Source organism: Entelurus aequoreus, linkage group LG07 (assembly GCF_033978785.1).
Source record: "Entelurus aequoreus isolate RoL-2023_Sb linkage group LG07, RoL_Eaeq_v1.1, whole genome shotgun sequence".
NCBI classification, from domain to species: domain Eukaryota; kingdom Metazoa; phylum Chordata; class Actinopteri; order Syngnathiformes; family Syngnathidae; genus Entelurus; species Entelurus aequoreus.
The window spans coordinates 28,843,528-28,863,376 of NC_084737.1; the positions used below are offsets into that span (position 1 = coordinate 28,843,528).

The following is a 19,849-nucleotide window of genomic DNA, read 5'->3' on the forward strand; positions in this document are numbered from 1 at the left end:
AAACTTTTAAATGTTTATAAACTGTGCAATGTTTTGCTGCTCTGGACTATTTTTCCGAGTGGAAGACGGGGAAAAATGCGACAGATGCAGCTTTACACATAATGGCAAGAAAATAATATACGCGGTACATTATAAATAATATAGCATTTTATATGTATATACAGTAAAACAAAATGAGTGCGCCAACATTTTCTCTTCTTATCAGCAATAATGATCTAGGGCCCTAAATGTTGATGTGTACCACGTGCTGAGCCCTCAACAGTTTCATTGTCATAATCCAAAGTCCAAATTCTTGCAACAACATGCAGCAACTTCAATTGTAGAAAGGACAGAAAAGGACTGCTCAGCTAAAGGACTTACATATTTTGGCAAGGTAAAAAACTATGAAATTATTTTAGCAAGTAGAATAAACAATTGATCTTTGTACTTGGTACTCTGATCTCATTGGCATGTACTACTTTTTTAAAAAGCGGTATGGCTTAAAACACGCTGTTCATAGAACCCTTTGTAGAATACTGTCTTATGTATTGCTTTTGTTTGTAATGAATTAAGTTAAAGAATAAGTGAATAATGCCGTCATATATAAAGATGAATATATGTGTATATATTGCATGATTAGATTTCACGCAGTCTATGAAACATTGGAATAATACATGCTTTGTACTGTTTGTGTTTCCTCCCCATAGGTACTCACTGAGTATGTTTACTTCTCACCTGTACAAAGGCTGATCCGCAGTGGTCACACCATGGTAAAACGTGTCATAGTAGCCTATGCCCTGTGGGCAGGAGGTGGGCTTTTTGGCCTTCACCATTTTTATCTAGGAAGAGACAGCCATGCCCTGTTATGGATGCTAACACTGGGAGGGTTTGGCATTGGTTGGTTCCGAGAGATTACACGTATTCCTGTGTATGTTGGTGAAGCCAATCAACACACAGAGGAGGAGAGGAGAAGACCTTCAACAATGGTGCCTCCACCAGTAAACCTTGTTAGATTTGCTGGCCAGATGTGCGTTGGAATCTATTTCGGTACTGTGGCACTGATCGGACTGAGCTCCCTCAGTTTCTTCCACTTGATGGTCCTGCCTTTATGTGTGGGTGCCGGCGTGCATCTAGTGTCCACCGTTGGCCAACAGACATCTGATCTCTCAAAAACACTCACCGCTAGTCTGATAACGTCCCCAATATTCTATGGCAGCACTTTATCCCCACTTCCTATTAGCCTGGCAGCCAGTATCACAGCTGCACAAAATCGCAGGTACAAGCAACCCCAGGCACGAACACAGGAACTTGGTGAGATAAATGACAAACATTAATTGGCTGTCAGAAGAAGCATGCTACAGTTTTCCACTTTGATTCATAGCACTATCATCTTCTTTTTTAGGTCCAAGGCTTTATAGGCTGGGTCTTGCTTGGCTGGCCTTCTCTACTCCATTAGCGTATTGTGTTTTCCATAATACCACGGCCACGTTGTACTATCTGTCGGACTGTGTGGCAGCATTACTGGATATTTTCTGGTTTCTTCCTTGGCTCAGAAGTGTGGTGGAGTACATTTTCCTAATGCCGTATCGTATTCTGTGCGTCTTCACTGGAGGTGGGTACTATGAAGAGGCCTTGAAAAAGATGCTGGAAATATTGGTTGAAGACTACACTCAGCGTGAGAAAGAGGCCCTGAAAGTGAGTATATTGTTGTAGTATAAGCTCTTGCAATGCTTTGTGAGCTGTGGTTGCCATTTTTGAATGCAAAAGATTTTGTTTACATCACTGAGTAGGAAACAGTGCTGCGCAAGAGCGAGTAACAAAGTGGGCCGTACAAAAAAAAGCAAGGGATCGTACCGAGGCTAACTGGACCCTGTTCCAAAGGCTCGGTACCTTGACAAAATAAGTAAAATCTGTGAAAGTGACCTGAATGAGCACATCCACTGGACATGCGATTTAGATGACCTGCCGTGATCTTTCGAACCAGTCAGTTTTTATACCAGCAAATCATTTTGGAAGGCAAAGTCTGTAAAGGCTCATGGACAAACCAACTTTAGGTGATTGCAAGACCTGCAAATATTCCATCGGAAATAGAAGAGTATCGTAATTTTAGAGGTATGAATACAACATGCTTTGATCAAACACACACAGGCATTATCACTTTTAAAATACTTTGATAATAAGGTGCTTTTTCTCCGAAAGAAATAATCATTTATTTTTTGGGCTGACCCATCACTCCAAGTGAACACACAACATGTTTTTTTCCCAAAATACGATACGTTGTTTGCAGCCCACAGCTAGTTTGGCTAATGCTAGCAGCCAGCTAAATGCTACGTGTGAAACAGTTTGACATGCTTTGATTTAAACTCACTTGTTTGAAAACGCCATTACCAGACCGACATGTCGGGTGATGGAGCAAAAAGTGACGTTTTATTTTGGAAATGAGAAAAATCTCACCACATCATTTTTTTTGTTCCTGAAGCAATCGTGTGAACAATTGTGGCAGTTAATAATGCAGCACATTTGCACCATGTTTTACATTTGTGAAAGAAAAGAACCAAACACTACAGCCCACGTAAACACACTTCGGATCCCACAATGCACTGTGTTTTTTCTATGCGGGATGTCGCCCTTTCAAGCCCGGAAGTATTATAGGATGTAGGGCTGCAATGATTAGTCGACATAAATGTCGATTATAGAAATTGTTCGACAAAGATTAACTATTGTCGCCTAATCTCTTCATAAAATTTCAATTGATAGACTGGCAGGAATGTTCATGTTTAAAATGTTTTCCCTTCAGGTAAATGATGGCGGCTAAATGACCCTAACAGAACTGGATGAAAACACTTTATGCACTGAATATCATGTTTACAGGACATCTTGCTCTTTAAGTTTGTTGATTTATTTTTCACTGTGGTTATATATTTTTGTGCAAAAAAGTAAAACCATTCGTTTCTCAATCATTTCTTTATTTTAATACGATGGAATTTACTCAAAAAAGTTTTAAAAAGGACTTAAAATTAAGTTGCGCACTCAATGTAAAATTCAAACGTGTACAACAGATTTTGAGCAATAAAAGCTTGACGAGTCGACTACTCAAAAAAATAATCACTGACAAGTTGACTATTAAAATAATTGTTAGTTGCAGCCCTTGTATGATGGGTGTGTTTTACATTTTTAAACATCTTTATATAGTGGAACCTCTAACGTCAAACATTCCTATCACTCATACAAGTATAAAGAGGAGTTTAACCCCATATACTAAAACTAAAATAAATATATATGAATACATTTTTGATCTCCTAAAGAAATTCACACCCAAAAAAATAACCTTCTAAAGACAAATCACAGACTCATGATGGAAACAGAACGTGACAGAAACAGAGCAACACAACTACTAGATGTTTTATAAGTTCAAATACTAAAGGAGAACTATATTAATTGTATTCTACATTTAAAACCCTTCCTTGTAGTCTAAATAATACCTATTGGATATGCTTTGATGAAAATTTTACGTAAATGTATCTCCATAGTGACCTTTTTTTGAGTATGTCTGCAAAATGTTCGATTTTGGAGACGCTCCCAGATTGCAAATGAAACCACACCCCACCCTCAGAATTTATCTTTTTCAAATGTACACTGTTTAAATATATATCTTGAAGTTGTCAACGCCACTTTTTGTCCAGATTCGGTTCGAAAATAAACTTCATAAACATTGTATACAGTATATTCACCCGGTTACAACATTAGGTACATTCACCCGGTCACAACATTAGGTATACTGGCACATTCGCAGATCTATTCAGAGAATGCCTAAAAAAATCAGCTTTTTGCAGCATTTATGTCACTGCATCTTGCACTTTGGTGTTATTATACACATGCCAAAACTAGTGGAAAATTATACTTTTCTCATCTTTTTTTTGCTTCCACCTCGTAGTGACGTCACAATGTAGCCAGACTGCGAAACCCCGCCAAAAGAGACATCCAAAAATGTGTGCAAGCTCATGCAACAATGCATTATTAACCTTATGATTTGATGCTTTGGCATCCAACATTGTAACAACATTTGCAAGTCAAAAAAGACAAAATTCATCACAGGAACCCTTGGTTTTTGTCAGCAGGTCCCATTCAAACATTTATATAGTAGCTTCATCAATATGTGCAGATTGTGTTTGATTGAGTGCTAATTATGATAACATAAATGTGAGTGGTTGTTTGTCAATATGTGTCTTGTTATTGACTGATGACCAGTCCAAGGTGTATCCCACCTCTGTCTTGTTGTCAAGTGGTATCGAAAATGAAATGGATGGATGGCTGGTTTGTACATGAAATAATTCACAATTGTAATTATTTTATTCTCTGACTGGCTCGGAAATCTTAGGTTTGATTGTCGTGGGGGTCAATAGGGTCAATTTTAAGTGGGTTATTGGCTTCAGATGCTGCTGAGCAACAGAAATTGATCAAATGAAATTGAATTGTCATATTTCTGTTACAGTTGTTGTCCTTGGGATCAGAAGCCTCTCTTGAAGAGATAACCCGTGGCTACAGGGAGCTGGCTAAGGTGTGGCACCCGGACCACAACCCCAGTAAGGACGCTGAGGCAACGTTTGTAAAGCTCCACGAAGCATACAAGGTTCTTCTAAGGCGCCACAGGCCGGGTCGCTTCAAATAGTCACACTTCTACCTCCCTGACTGGCCCATAAAGTTGGCTCAGGGTCTTTGTGAATATAGAAAAAAAGATATGTACAGTATGTACATAATAAATATTGTCACCTGACATCTTTGTACTTGTCAGACAACATTGCTGCTGTTATAGTGGGGCTCTCTTTGGGAGAAAAACAGCTATTTGCTGACCCCTAGTGGCGTTTTGGTCGCATCCCCCTTGAACTAATGTATCCCAATGCACAGTACACCATGATCTATGCGTGCTTGTTTGCTATAGAACAGGGGTGTCCAAACTTTTTCCACTGAGGGCCGCACACGGAAAAATTTAAGCATGCGGGGGCCATTTTGATATTTTTCATTTTCAAACCATAACAAAATATATGGATTTTTTTTTTTAACCTTTAGGGCTCCCGGGGACCATAAAGGGTCTCAGTCATTAAAACGTAAAAAATAAGACAAATTATTATTATTATTTTTTATTTAACGCTTACAGTAAATCTCTATATCAACTTCAGGTTGATTTTCTGTCAGAGACAACTTTGTTTTTTATAGCAAAACTGGAAATATGCAGTGTTTAGTAATTAGAGCTCTAAAAGATCAATAATGCAGGTCACCATTGATTTTAATTATTTAATATTTTTGAGTAATCACAGTGAAAATATTAATAAAATCCCACTAAATATATTTGGGATGCAAAAGGTCCCCCACTCATAAAGTGATACATTTGTATTAGTGTTTTTTAAAACTTTCAACACTTAAGTTACGAGATCAACTTAAGATATATCTGTCGATTTTACGTATTAACTATTATTTTGTTTGTTTTTATGCTCTTTTGTCAAAAAACAACTTTGATGTTTTTATATGGCAACCACACAATATATGCAATATTTTTTACACATAAAACATTTTAAAGTGACATTTTTTAAGTAATTGGAGCCTTAAATAGGTCAATAATTCATTATAACATAGATTTTTTGTCTAATTTTTTTTGGAGCAATGGCAAAAAAAAGAAAAAGAAAGAAAGACAAAAGAAAAAAAACAGCTTGCATGGCAGCTTTGTGTCAACATTGCAACTTTTTCTCGTTAGATTTCACCTCATTCCACTTGTTTAAATGTTTTTTTAAATTATTGCAATACTATCAATTTTGCCATTTTTGCAGAATGTGTGGTGGGCCGGTAAACAATTAGCTGCGGGCCGCAAATGGCCCCCGGGCCGCACTTTGGACATCCCTGCTATAGAATGTTACATTTGCCAAGTTTTGTATTTTTCATTTTCAAAACGTTCAAATGGATGTTAAATTGATCATGGAATACAACAGGTGTAATAAAAACGATGTAACCCAACCTAAGCAATAAAATAAGCAGACTCACCAAGCGTGTCATTGCCCTTAATGATCGATATGCATTGGCATATGACTTGAATCGATGCATTCGACAATCTGCTAATCAAGAGCTGTGTCGTACAATTATTCGGTCTGCATCCATCCCAGCACGGGCCCGGAAGTTGTTTGGGGTTCCCAGGTAAAAAAAAAAAAAAAAAAAAAAAAAAAAAGAAATAAAAAAGCAGAAGAAAATCCTAGAGATGCTGCCGTCGCTTGGGAAAACAAACAGCTATCCAGGCACTTAAAAAAGAGGGAAACAAGGAGCGGTGACCAGGTAAGAAGGCTGTTTGCGGACTTAGCTCAACGCTTGCTAACATATAACCTTTATAGACTATTATTTGCAAGTACACGGTGTGGGTTTTTGTTTTTTTTCCGGCGGAGTTGATCGCGGGTGAATGCCATTTGTCGTGTCGGTCGGCTGCCATAGCAACGGCGCGCAAGAAACATTGAACATTGCATGGCAACGACTATACTGTTTTAATGTGCTCGATGGTGGATGACAGCTGCATGCAACGATGTGACATGACTCGCTGCCGTTTTTCGCGCTGTTTGGGTATACCGAGTGGCTCTAACAAGTGGGCAAATGTATCTAAAGGGAGTGTATAATTCACAAATGTGACTACGGAGTCGCCCTCCTTCGGAGATAAAGGATTGTGAGAGTGTGTGTTTCCCCCCCCCCCCCCAGCCAGCCGTGCCCTGGTGTGACTGGCGCGTCTGCATCCGAGCCTGTTGCTCTCCAAGCGGCCAAAGGCAGCACATTCATGCTCCCTTTTTACCCTCCTCTCATCACCACAGTCCTATGTGACGTTTTAACAAGGTTTTCCATCTCCGCCAGAAATATAATACCTTGATGTAACACAATATTCAACAAGACCCTACACCCCCAGGGAGCCTAGCACCCAGGGGTGCCCAAAGTGGGGCCTGGGGGCCAAAATATGACTCTTCAAGTAGTTTGATTTGGTCCACCAAAGGGTGTCTTCCCAAATGTAATACAAATTCATACTGACCTTTTAAGCTCACTAGGAGTTGCCCCGATCTGATATTGATAACACATAGTGTTGTAACGATACCATAATTTTGGTACCGGTACTACAATTATTTTGATACTTTTCGGTACTTTCCTAAATAAAGGGGACCACAAAAAAATTGCATTATTGGCTTTATTTTAACAAAAAATCTTAAGGTACATTAAACATATGTTTCTTATTGCAGTTAAAGGCCTACTGAAATGACATTGTTGTATTGAAACGGGGATAGCAGATCCATTCTATGTGTCATACTTGATCATTTCGCGATATTGCCATATTTTTGCAGAAAGGATTTAGTAGAGAACATCGACGATAAAGTTTGCAACTTTTGGTCGCTGATAAAAAAATCCTTGCCTGTACCGGAAGTAGCGTGACGTCGCAGGTTGAAGGGCTCCTCACATTTCCCCATTGTTTACACCAGCAGCGAGAGCGATTTGGACCGAGAAAGCGACGATTACCCAATTAATTTGAGCGAGGATGAAAGATTTGTGGATGAGGAACGTGAGAGTGAAGGACTAGAGTGCAGTGCAGGACGTATCTTTTTTCGCTCTGACCGTAACTTAGGTAAAAGGGCTCATTGGATTTCACACTTTTTCCTTTTTCTATTGTGGATCACGGATTTGTATTGTAAACCACCTCGGATACTATATCCTCTTGAAAATGAGAGTCGAGAACGCAAAATGGACATTCACAGTGACTTTTATCTCCACGACAATACATCGGTGAAGCACTTTAGCTACGGAGTTAACGTGATAGCATCGTGCTTAAATGCAGATAGAAACAAAAGAAATAAGCCCCTGACTGGAAGGATAGACAGAAGATCAACAATACTACTATCAGGAGACTGATTGATTGATTGATTGAGACTTTTATTAGTAGGTTGCACAGTGAAGTACATATTCCGTACAATTGACCACTAAATGGTAACACCCGAATAAGTTTTTCAACTTGTTTAAGTCGGGGTCCACTTAAATTGATTCATGATACAGATATATACTATCATATATACTATCATCATAATACAGTCATCACACAAGATAATCACATTGAATTATTTACATTATTTACAATCAGGAGTGTGGAGGGGGGGTGGGGGGGGGTGAGGATATGGACATCAAGTAGTGGACATAGAGAGAGAGAGAGAGAGAGAGAGAGAGAGAGAGAGAGAGAGAGATCAGAAGGCATAAGAAAAAGAATCTGCATTTGATTGTTTACATTTGATTATTAGCAATCCGGGGAGGGTGTTAGTTTAGGGTTGTAGCTGCCTGGAGGTGAACTTTTATAGCGGTTTTGAAGGAGGATAGAGATGCCCTTTCTTTTATACCTGTTGGGAGCGCATTCCACATTGATGTGGCATAGAAAGAGAATGAGTTAAGACCTTTGTTAGTTCGGAATCTGGGTTTAACGTGGTTAGTGGAGCACCCCCTGGTGTTGTGGTTATGGCGGAAGTAGTTTGACATGTACTTCGGTATCAGGGAGGTGTAGCGGATTTTATAGACTAGGCTCAGTGCAAGTTGTTTAACTCTGTCCTCCACCTTGAGCCAGCCCACTTTAGAGAAGTGGGTAGGAGTGAGGTGGGATCTGGGGTGGAGGTCTAGAAGTAACCTGACTAGCTTGTTCTGAGATGTTTGGAGTTTAGATTTGAGGGTTTTGGAGGTGCTAGGGTACCAGGAGGTGCATGCGTAATCGAAAAAGGGTTGAACGAGAGTTCCCGCCAGAATCCTCAAGGTGCTTTTGTTGACCAGAGAGGCAATTCTGTAGAGAAATCTCGTTCGTTGGTTAACCTTTTTGATTACCTTGGTTGCCATTTTATCACAGGAAAGGTTAGCCTCTAGAATGGAACCTAGGTAGGTGACCTCATCTTTCCTGGTGATGACACTGTCACCTACTTTTATGGTGAAGTGATTGACTCTCTTAAGTTTGATGTGGGACCCAAACAGGATGGATTCTGTTTTACCCAAGTGGATGGATAGCTTGTTGTCAGCGAGCCAGGTGCAAGTTCTACAGAGCTCAGCACTGAGGATTTTCTCCACCTGTGACTTGTCCTTGCCGGATACCAGCAGGGCAGAGTCATCCGCAAACAAAAACAATTCACAGTCACATGCCGATGACATGTCGTTTATGTATATTAGGAACAGTAAAGGTCCCAATATACTGCCTTGGGGGACTCCACAGCTCACCGAGAGGGGGGGGGGACACGGTGCCGTTCACCTCTACCACCTGCTCCCTCCCCTCCAAGTAAGACTGCATCCAGCTCCAAGAGGTTTTGTTAAATCCGATTGCTCTGAGCTTATCCAACAGTATAGCGTGGTTAACGGTGTCAAAGGCCTTCTGAAGGTCCAGCATGACCATGCCGCAGTATTTGCCCGCGTCCACCTCATGTTTGATGTGGTCGGTCAGATAGAGAAGGCATGTGTCAGTGGAGTGGTTAGTTCTGAAGCCGGATTGGAATTTGTACATGAGTTTATTAGTGGCAAGGTAACTGTCGACCTGTTCATAAACTATTTTCTCCATTACTTTCGAAATGGAGCTGAGAATAGAAACAGGTCGGTAGTTGCCAGGTTCCAATTTGCTTCCTTTTTTAAAGAGGGGAGTTACTCTTGCTATCTTAAAATCTTTTGGTACTTGGCCTTGTGTAATTGATAGGTTTATTATGTGCGTGATGATCGGGGCAATGATGGAGGCAGAGTCCCTGAGGAATCTGGAGGGAATATTATCAAGGCCGGTGGCCTTGTTAGGGAGGAGCGCGCTCAATTTTTTAAACACCTCATCAGCTGTGACCATTTCTAATTTGAAATCATTGTTGGATACTCCTAGCTTTCTGTAGAAGGCTTTAATGTGTTCTACACCAAAGCGACCAGAGAAACCGAACCAAACACTGGACCTGGAACTACACGGTTAATGCTGTGCCGCCTGTCGAAGCCTAGCAATGCTGTTGCTAACGACGCCATTGAAGCTAACTTAGCTACGGGACCTCGTCAGAGCTATGATAAAAACACTAGCGCTCCACCTACGCCAGCCCTCATCTGCTCATCAACACCCGTGCTCACCTGCGTTCCAGCGATCGACGGCGCGACGAAGGACTTCACCCGATCATCGATGTGGTCGGCAGCTAGCGTCGGATAGCGCGTCTGCTATCCAAGTCAAAGTCCTCCTGGTTGTGTTGCTGCAGCCAGCCGCTAATACACCGATCCCACCTACAGCTTTCTTCTTTGCAGTCTCCATTGTTCATTAAACAAATTGCAAAAGATTCACCAACACAGATGTCCAGAATACTGTGGAATTTTGCGATGAAAACAGAGCTGTTGGTATTGGGATACAATGTGTCCGAATACTTTCGTTTCAACCATTGACGTCACGCGCAAACGTCATTATACATAGACGTTTTCAACCGGAAGTTCTCCGGGAAATTTAAAATTGCACTTTATAAGTTAACCCGGCCGTATTGGCATGTGTTGCAATGTTAAGATTTCATCATTGATATATAAACTATCAGACTGCGTGGTCGGTAGTAGTGGGTTTCAGTAGGCCTTTAAGTTCTTAAATAAAATAGTGAACGTACAAGACAACTTGTCTTTTAGTAGTAAGCAAGCAAACAAAGGCTCGTAATTAGTCTGCTGACGTATGCAGTAACATATTGTATCATTTATCATTCTATTATTTTGTCAACATTATAAAGGCCAAGTGGTAGAAAATGAATTATTAATGTATTTGTTCATTTACTGTTAATATCTGCTTACTTTCTCTTTTAACATGTTCTATCTACATTTCTGTTAAAATGTAATAATCACTTATTCTTCTGTTGTTCGATACTTTACATTAGTTTTGGACGACAGCACAAATTTGGGTATCAATCCGATACCAAGTATTTACAGGATCATATATTGGTCATATTCAAAGTCCTCGTGTCCATGGACATATTTCCTGAGTTTATAGACATAATATACATTTTTTTTAAACTACCGTAAAGAAGATGTTGTGATGCCAAAAAATATCGACGTAATCATAGTAATATCGACTAGATACGGGCCTGTACTTGATATCATTACAGTGGATGTTAGGTGTAGATCCACCAATGGCGTTCGTTTACATTTTGACGCCGGTGAGCGGTGTGTAGTGAAGCCTGTTTAGCTATTCCTCGTCCTGCAGAGATGATACTTGTAAGAAACGTACTTTATTTGTTGCCATGGAGGCGAGGATTAGTGATTTAGAAGTAGCTAAAACACTGCAGACGGCGGATGGACGTTAGCCGCTAGCTAGCTAGCCATGTCTTAAAGCACCTCTTCCTGAGGGCGTTTCAGTGTTAAAACTTCACCTTTATCTTTAGTTTTTAAGCCAAAATGCGTCCGTTCTCCCTTTTCTGTCTACACATCATGTCTGCTTGTATATACTCCGTGATTGTGTGCTACCGAACATGCTTCTCTTCTCGTAAACCAGCAATGTCATGACGTGACTTCGATGCGGGCATGGGGGGGTGCGTGACCGGTACGTTTCAGAGGTGATATAGTACCGAAAATTATTCATTAGTATCGCGGTACTATACTAATACCGGTATACCGTACAACCCTAATAACACATATCCAAGGTTTCCCCTAACCTGCCAAGATACCCGTGGCAGTGGGGGCCTGTTTGCGGCCCCCACTTGACTTCATCAAGTAATTAGCATAATCTGCTATGATATGGGTTCGATCTTTCTGTGTGGAGTTTGCATGTTCTCTCCGTGACTGCGTGGGTTCCCTCCGGGTACTCCGGCTTCCTCCCACCTCCAAAGACATGCACCTGGGGATAGGTTGATTGGCAACACTAAACTGGCCCTAGTGTGTGAATGTGAGTGTGAATGTTGTCCGTCTATCTGTGTTGGCCCTGTGATGATGAGGTGGTGACTTTTCCAGGGTGTACTCCGCCTTCTGCCCGAGTGCAGCAGAGATAGGCTCCAGCACCCCCCACGACCCCGAAAGGGACAAGCGGTAGAAAATGGATGGATGGATGGATATGATTTTCTTTTAAAAACTGCCAAAAAAAAAATGTGTGTACACATTTAAAACAAATTTGTTACATGAATTAGTATTAACACATTTTTTTAAATCCATGCCATATTTTTTAGTTGTTGCTGCTTTTTGTACAATGTACTTTGTTGACATTTTTTCAAGTGTTTCCAGACTTTTAATTACAAACAACTAGCAACAAATCTAGCATCTTCTTCTGGGGTTATTATAAAATGTACTCGTGTTAAGATTCTTAACTTCTGTCCCTCGATGTCCCTGACCAAAGAGGGTAGCTGCAGCGAGCATGACGTCACACTTGGTTCGCGCTGCTCCAGTTGGAGTTTCTCTTCTTTCTCTTTCTCTTCTTAATATTTGCACATTTTGTAGATGGCTGTCCGCGGGTATATCTGCAATATATATAAAAATTACGTCCACATCGCCGACATGCCGACAACACTCCAGACCAGGGGTGGGCAATTAATTTTTTGAGCAACCCGAGCACTGCTGGAGGGCCACATCGACAATATTTCAATTACATTTTGCTCAATATTATTTTTGATATTTACTATTAAAGAACTATATGTTTAAACTGATGTTGTTGTTGTTGTGCTGGGACTCTTCACCCGTGAGCGTACTCCGGTTAGGGAATAGGGACACCGTTTTACGTTTTTAACTTCTTCTTTATATATTGCTTTGTAGCAGCAGCAGCTAAGCACACTCTCACATACACACTGTTCAACACATTGCCCGAAGGACCCCGGAAAAGTAAACATAGCTGCCCGGTAAACTGCCTGACTCAAAACAGACGTAACTTAAAGGTGCATGACTACAATAATAGCTTGTTTACGTCGACAATAATATAGTCAATTATATTCAACAATTATCATATTAAATAGGGAACTTTCTCTTAATCTTCTGACAAAGGGAATTTATAACAGCCGCCCCCTAAATAGCATGGCAATTTTGAAACAAACATAAATTCCCACAACAGTCCTTTAAACAGGATTATCCTCAGGAAGAGCTGACAGCTGGACCAGCCGAGCAACTGGTCTCACGTAAGTCTTCTCTCCAACTTTGACTTCAGCAGTCCGTATACACCCATCATCACTTGCATTTAACTTCACCACCTTGCCCATTGGCCAGTGAGCACGTGGAAGCTGAGGATCAACAATCATCACAACTGTGTCTAGGGGAAGATGATCTGTGTGTTGGCGCCATCTCTGGCGGGTTTGAAGAGAGGGCAAGTAGTTTCTGATGAACTGTGTCCAGAAGTGGTCGGCCATCATCTGGCAATGACGCCAGCGCCTCCTGGTGAGGGTGTCAGGAGCATAGGCAACTTGTGGAAGAGAGGCATCCTGCCGCCCCATCAACAACATGCTGGGCGTCACTGGGTCTGGATCGGCCACATCCGAGGATACATATCCTAAAGGCTTGGCATTGAGGATGCCTTCCACTTCGATGAGGAGTGTGAGCAGAACCTCTTCTTGGAGCACTTGTGCACCTATGACCACTTGCAGGGATTTCTTGACTGATTGAATCTCACGCTCCCAGACACCACCAAAGTGGGGAGATGCTGGTGGGTTAAGACGCAACTTAATCTGTTTTTCTGCAAGCCGCTCCTGCAACTGTGATTCCATTGCTGCAAAGGCCTCCTTCAGCTCCTTATTTGCTCCTCTGAAGTTAGTCCCCTGATCAGAGAGGACCTCAAAGGGAGTGCCTCTCCGTGCGATGAACCGTCTCAGTGCGAGGAGGAAAGCATCTGTGTCGAGGCTGGTGAGTAGATCCAGATGTATACATCTCGTCGTGAGACATTTGAAAATGATACCCCAGCGCTTTTCACTTCGCCTCCCAGCCTTGACCATGTACGGGCCAAAGCAGTCCACGCCTGTTGAGAAGAATGGAGGCTTGAGCAGCCGCAGACGGGCTGAGGGCAGGTCTGCCATCCTCGGCACCACTGGCTTCCCTCTCCACTTCATGCAACCAGTGCAAGCTCTCTGATACTTTTTGATAGCCTGCCTTCCTCGCAGAACCCAGTAGTAGCGCCTCATCTCTGCAAACACCCTATCAGGTCCAGGGTGGTGTAGCTGAGCATCCATCTCTTTAATGAGGAGTGTGGTGACTGCATGACGGGGATCCAACAGTATTGGGTGAATGTCAGTGGGGCTAGAGCTCTCTAAACGGCGCAGGCGTCCTCCAACCCGTATAAGACCCAATGCCGGGTCTAATTCTGGGGCGAGCGTACTCAGCCTGCTGCTGGGTGGCACAGGCTTGCTGGCTCTGAGGCATCTGATTTCTTCAGAGAAGCAGTCTGTTTGGCTGGTTTTGAGCAGGTGGACTTCAGCATCTCTTAGGTCACACAGGGGTGAAGCAGGGTCGGCTGCCGCCCCATGAAGAGACTGTTGCGTGGCCTTGACCAACTCTCTCCAGCTGCTGAACCGGGTGAGATCTGGTATCTTGGGTGGTGAGCTGGTCTGTGTGAGAGCACAAAAAACACTGTGTTTTAACTCACCACGGTCCTCTGGCTCTGTGATGCTAGGACAGGATGGCCATTCATCCGGTGGACGGCGAAGGAATGCTGGTCCCTGGATCCAACGATTTGGCGCAGCCAGCTCAGCTAACATCTTGCCACGGGTGAGATCGTCGGCCGGATTGTTAGCTGTATCCACATACCTCCAGGTGTGTGAGGCAGTCAGCTCCTGGATCTCAGAAACCCTTGTTCCCACGAAAACCTTGAACCTGCACGACTGAGATGTCAGCCAGGTGAGAACTGTTGTGGAGTCAGTCCATAAGAAGGTCTGGGCAATACACAAGGTGAGCTCTTTGTGAAGGAGGGAGGACAGCTGGACTCCTGTCAGCGCTGCACAGAGCTCCAACCGTGGCATTGACTGTTGGCGTTTTGGGGCCACTCTAGACCTTGCCATCACAAATGAGACATAGACAGTGTCATTAGTTCTTGTGGTGAGATATGCCACTGACCCGTAGGCTTGCTCAGAGGAGTCACAGAAGACGTGGAGAGTGTACTCTGTGGTGTCGGTAGCAAGCTCCAATGGTGCATAGGTTCGAGGGATGGAGATGTTGGCCAGCTCGGAGAGTTCTCTCTCCCAGCTGGACCAGGCCTGGAGGATGTCAGGAGGGAGATTCGGGTCGTCCCAGCTCCTCTTCTTTGCCCACAGTCTCTGGACAAGAATCTTGGCCCGTGTAGTGTACGGGATAATGATCCCGATCGGATCATACTGGCGGGCAAGTACCTTATAGATGTACCGCATAGTAGGGGTCTCACTCTCTGGGGGCTTTGGCTTGAAACCGAGCCGATCAGATGGACAATACCACCGCAGACCAAGGGCCGGCTCCTGTGGATCGTTGCATTTCTCGGCCAGCCACAGCTCTGTGCTTTCAGATCGGGCACTGGAAGGCAAGTGGGAGACAACACATGAGAAGTTACTTGCCCACTGTCGAATCTCAAATCCTCCTGAGGCCAGATATTGTCGCATCTTGTCCACCAGGAGCTTGGCTGACTCAGTCGTTGACAGGCTCTGCAGACAGTTGTCCACGTAGAAAGACTGTTCGATGGACTGCAGGATGTCTTCATTTCCTGCAGCACATTCTTTGACATGTTTTTGCAGGGCAAATATTGCACAACACGGGCTGCTTGTGGTACCAAATGGCAAGACCTGCCATTGGTATACGTCAGGCTGTTTCTCCCTTTGCAGGTTTCTCCAAACAAACCTCAGCAACGGCTGGTCCTCCGGTAGCAGCCGAACTTGGTGGAACATGGCTCGGATATCTCCACTGATGGCGACAGCGTGCTGGCGGAACCGCAGGAGGACCCCGATGAGAGATGGGCCGAGGGTTGGACCTGGGAGAAGCTGCTCATTGAGAGAGAGACCACCATGATTAAAGGAGCAGTCAAAGACAAGGCGATGTTTGCCATTATGATGGACGAGGTGATGAGGTATGAACCATGACTCTCTGGAGCTGTTTCCCTCTCCCTCCTGGAGCTTTGTGACACACCCACCATCTATAAGCTTCTGGATCTCTGCTTCATATATTTTAGCTTTGACAGTGTCTTTAAGCAGTCGTCTCTCTGTACTGCGTAGCTTTGGCATCACTGCTTCAACATCTGCTTTTAGTGGTGGTGCACCTTTTATCCGGAGCAAGGGTGTAGTGTAGCGAAGTGTGTCACCAACCTTCACTCTCTTAGTGGGTGCTTCCAAGACGCTCACCGCTTCCTGCTCCAGGCGAGACCGCACTGCTAGCCGCTCGCTACGGAATGGGAGCACATCAAGCTGCCAGAGGCGTTCGACTTGTTGGTAGATGTCATCTGGTGTAGGCTTGAAGGCGGTGTAGTAGCATGATGCAGCGGGGGACTGGGAACCATCTGGGCCTTGGAGCGTCCAGCCGAGTGCTGTATGGATAGCTACGGGTCCTCCCTTTGGGCCAAACCTCACAGGTTCTGTAGCAGTGATCAGGTGAGTGTAATCTGCACCAAGGAGCAGCAGTGGTTGCACCTTATTGAAACTCTGCAGTTGTAATCCTCTCAGGTGATGGTAGCGTCTCTGGAGCGCTGCTATTGGATAGGATTGCTCTGTCAGGGTGAGTCGACCTGCTGTGTAGGCCCTCTCAACCAAATGCTGCTGTGATGGTGATGCTGGAGAAGCTACATGAAAGTCAACTGATGCTCCAGTGAGGTGAACCACATCCTGACGAACAGTCCGCAGGGTGAGGGACTCTGCTCTGCCCCTGAGCTTCAGGTCTCGAACTGCAGCTGGGAGTATTATGGTGCGTTCAGCTCCATCATCGAGGATTGCATAGGTCTGCAGTGATCTGGTCCCATGACTGATGATGATTGGCACCACCTTGAGGTATACTTTCCCTCCCTGCATCGAGTTAGCCGCTGAGGTGCAGTCTTTGGGTGTGATGAGGAAGATTTGGGGGCCCGGCCTGGTGATGTCATGCAGCACTCTCAGGTGGATCTCCTGACACTCACTGCAAGGTTTCTTTAATGTGCAGCTCTCTTCATCGTGGTTAGTACGGCCACAGTTACGACAGCGCTTTCCGCCTGCTATCCACTTCTCAATTTCCTGTGTTGAGCATTGAATAATGTCTGGACACTGCGACAAGTAGTGCTCTGTACTCTTGCAGAAGAGACACATCCTTTTAAACTTTTGTTGCTTAGCTGCTGGCCGAGTCGTTTCGGCTGATTTGGGCTGGTCTGCGCCGTGATACACAGAAACAGGCCGAGTCCGAGGCCGGGGAGAAGGAACAGGTCTGTCTCGATTGGCAGGCGGTGCTCCTTCAGCTCGATGGCGCTGTGCCATTTTTGCGGACAGTCTCTGAGCTTCTGCCTTCACCTTGAGCCACTCTGCGAGGTCTCTGAGGTTGTATGGATTTAGGCTGCTGGTGCTGAGGCGCCCCTGAACCTGCAGATGCTCCACAAAATTGTCTCTCATGTGTCTAGGGAGTTTGCTAAGTAGCCGGTCAACATGGCCAGTAGACATCACTTCCATCCCATTAGGCCCTTCCAATGAGGTTAGCATTCCCACCAGCAAGTCAACGTTGAGGGCGAAGCTCTGGAAAGCTTTGGGGTCTCCTGATTTGACATCAGGAGAGTTCAGGATGGCTGCAATCTCACTTTGTGCCAACTGATGTGGCTGCCCGTACTGTCTCTGCAAAGCCTGCATGGCGGCGGTGTAGGGCTGTACATAATGTCTGTGTGACTGAGCTATTAGCTTAGCTTCATCCAGGATCAAGTGTTCCATAAGCACACGGTATTTGTAATGTTCAGAAAGTTCAGTGTGTGGATTGAGCAGGTGATCTAACGCCATTTTTAAATCAGCAAATTCTCTCTCACTGTCATGCACCAACTTAGGCAGTTCAGGTATTGGAACAGGCTGTCTGGGGGACTGGGTAGTGTAAGGTACCTGCAGTGGCGTATACTGAGACTGGGGGCTGTACTGAACCTGTTGAGTTGATGGGGGCTGTTGCAGAGTGAAACCAGCAGGGGGAGACACCAGTTGATATGCTGGCTGAGTTGATGGCGGATACACAGGCTGGTGGAGTTGCAGCTGTTGGTTCTGCGTTGGCAGTGGTGACTGGTGTAATGGCTGTGTAGCGATGGTTGATGGAGGCTGATAGACAGTCCCCAGGGGGGTGGCAGCGCTGTAGGGCGATGGATTGATAACTGGCTGAGTGCCAGCCGCAACAGGTAGCTGTGGTGCAGAATATGGCGCTGTTGCTATCTGTGGGGGTTGATAGGCTGGTTGTGCAAACAGTGGAGCGTGTTGCTGCACGGGCTGTGCAGACGGGAGTGGGGTGTATTGCCACACTGGCTGTGCGGACGGGAGTGGGGTGTATTGCTGCACTGGCTGTGTGGACGGGAGTGGGGTGTATTGCTGCACTGGTGCTGGATTTACTGGTGTTGTCTGCATGGGCAGGTATTGCAGTTGTGCAGCTGGTGGCACTCTGTCCTGTACATTGTTAATCATCACTGTGGTAGGCTGGTTAGACAGGTAGCCTGATGCAACTGATGTCTGTTGGGCTGGCATAACTCGCTACTTGTGAAGCTTGAGGTGTAGGCTGCAGCATAGAAACATTCAGCATAGTGAGGGGAGGCGGTGCCCATGCCGATGTCACAGTTGAAGGCAGACACTGCGTCAGTGTGTAGTTCTCCTGTCTACCACCTGGTGTAGGAGTATTTGCTGCTTGAAGCTCTAGTGTTGTAGAGATGATATGTGGCAGTGTAGACAAGTGTGGCTCATGCTGAAGCAGCCTAGATGATCCAAGATGGAGGCTGGATGGCTGTGACAGAGGGGTGCTGTGAACCACTGGACAGTTTAGCCAGGGTGATTGATATGTTGGGACGCTCATATTGAGATTAGCTAGTGGCCGTAGGACAGGAGAACCCTGCCTGCTTTGATAGCTCCGCCTCGCGGGCGCCGCCGATGGTTGGCTCATATGGCGTGTTAGCTGGCTGGGCAAGTCTCTAGCATGTATCGCCATGTTCCACTCGCTCACCTTGTCGGCCGCTCCCGCCGAAAATGGACGATTGGGGATAGCGTGCGCTCCGTGCGGCTGGTCCTCCATGCACACAGACTCGGTCTGTAGGCTGAGTGACTGCAGCCGCTGGGCGCCGACGCTCTCTCCTCGGTCCTCCGCGCGGGCACCGTGAGGAATGAGGGACTGTGGGAGGCTAACCAGGTAGCTTTCTAGACGAGTTGGAAGCTGTCGCTGTCTTGCTCCGAGTGCGCCGCCGTCTGCCGCTGTTGTTAGCGCTGCGTCCATTTGTCCGTCGCGAGTGAAGATAATCCGGCTCGAAGGACCAATATTAAAGAACTATATGTTTAAACTGATGTTGTTGTTGTTGTGCTGGGACTCTTCACCCGTGAGCGTACTCCGGTTAGGGAATAAGGACACCGTTTTACGTTTTTAACTTCTTCTTTATATCTTGCTTTGTAGCAGCAGCAGCTAAGCACACTCTCACATACACACTGTTCAACACATTGCCGGAAGGACCCCGGAAAAGTAAACATAGCTGCCCGGTAAACTGCCTGACTCAAAACAGACGTAACTTAAAGGTGCATGACTACAATAATAGCTTGTTTACGTCGACAATAATATAGTCAATTATATTCAACAATTATCATATTAAATAGAGAACTTTCTCTTAATCTTCTGACAAAGGGAATTTATAACATATACCGTAAGATAAATAATAATAATAATAATAATAATTAATAATAATAGTAATACTTCAACATAGTGTGTGTAACAGCATTCCATGACTAATATAAATAAATTAACATTAATAATAAAT

General features: G+C 44.5%; 2 protein-coding genes across 2 annotated transcripts in view; both read left to right on the forward strand.

The window, feature by feature from the left end:
- The first annotated feature begins 289 nt into the window (after nt 1–289).
- On the forward strand, nt 290–6,002 carry LOC133653646 (dnaJ homolog subfamily C member 22-like). The gene is made up of 4 exons (XM_062053165.1): nt 290–373; nt 687–1,290; nt 1,382–1,674; nt 4,472–6,002. The coding sequence occupies exons 2-4, from the start codon at nt 747–749 to the stop codon at nt 4,646–4,648; spliced, it is 1,014 nt and encodes a 337-aa protein (XP_061909149.1). The 5' UTR covers nt 290–373; nt 687–746; the 3' UTR covers nt 4,649–6,002.
- Nucleotides 6,003–6,178: 176 nt separating this feature from the next.
- Nucleotides 6,179–19,849, forward strand: part of LOC133653637 (zinc finger protein Eos-like) — a 39,075-nt gene continuing 25,404 nt past the window's right edge. Inside the window, exon 1 of the mRNA XM_062053145.1 lies at nt 6,179–6,297. The gene's annotated coding sequence lies outside the window, so the exon portion shown is untranslated. The remainder of the gene's footprint in view (nt 6,298–19,849) is intronic.

Excerpts from the sequence above, each read along its gene's own strand:
- LOC133653646 (XM_062053165.1), top strand. The coding sequence starts at position 747 with ATGGTAAAACGTGTCATAGTAGCCTATGCCCTGTGGGCAGGAGGTGGG. Across the intron at positions 1,291-1,381 it reads GGCACGAACACAGGAACTTG|GTCCAAGGCTTTATAGGCTG; the intron begins GTGAGATAAATG and ends CTTCTTTTTTAG. Across the intron at positions 1,675-4,471 it reads GTGAGAAAGAGGCCCTGAAA|TTGTTGTCCTTGGGATCAGA; the intron begins GTGAGTATATTG and ends TTTCTGTTACAG.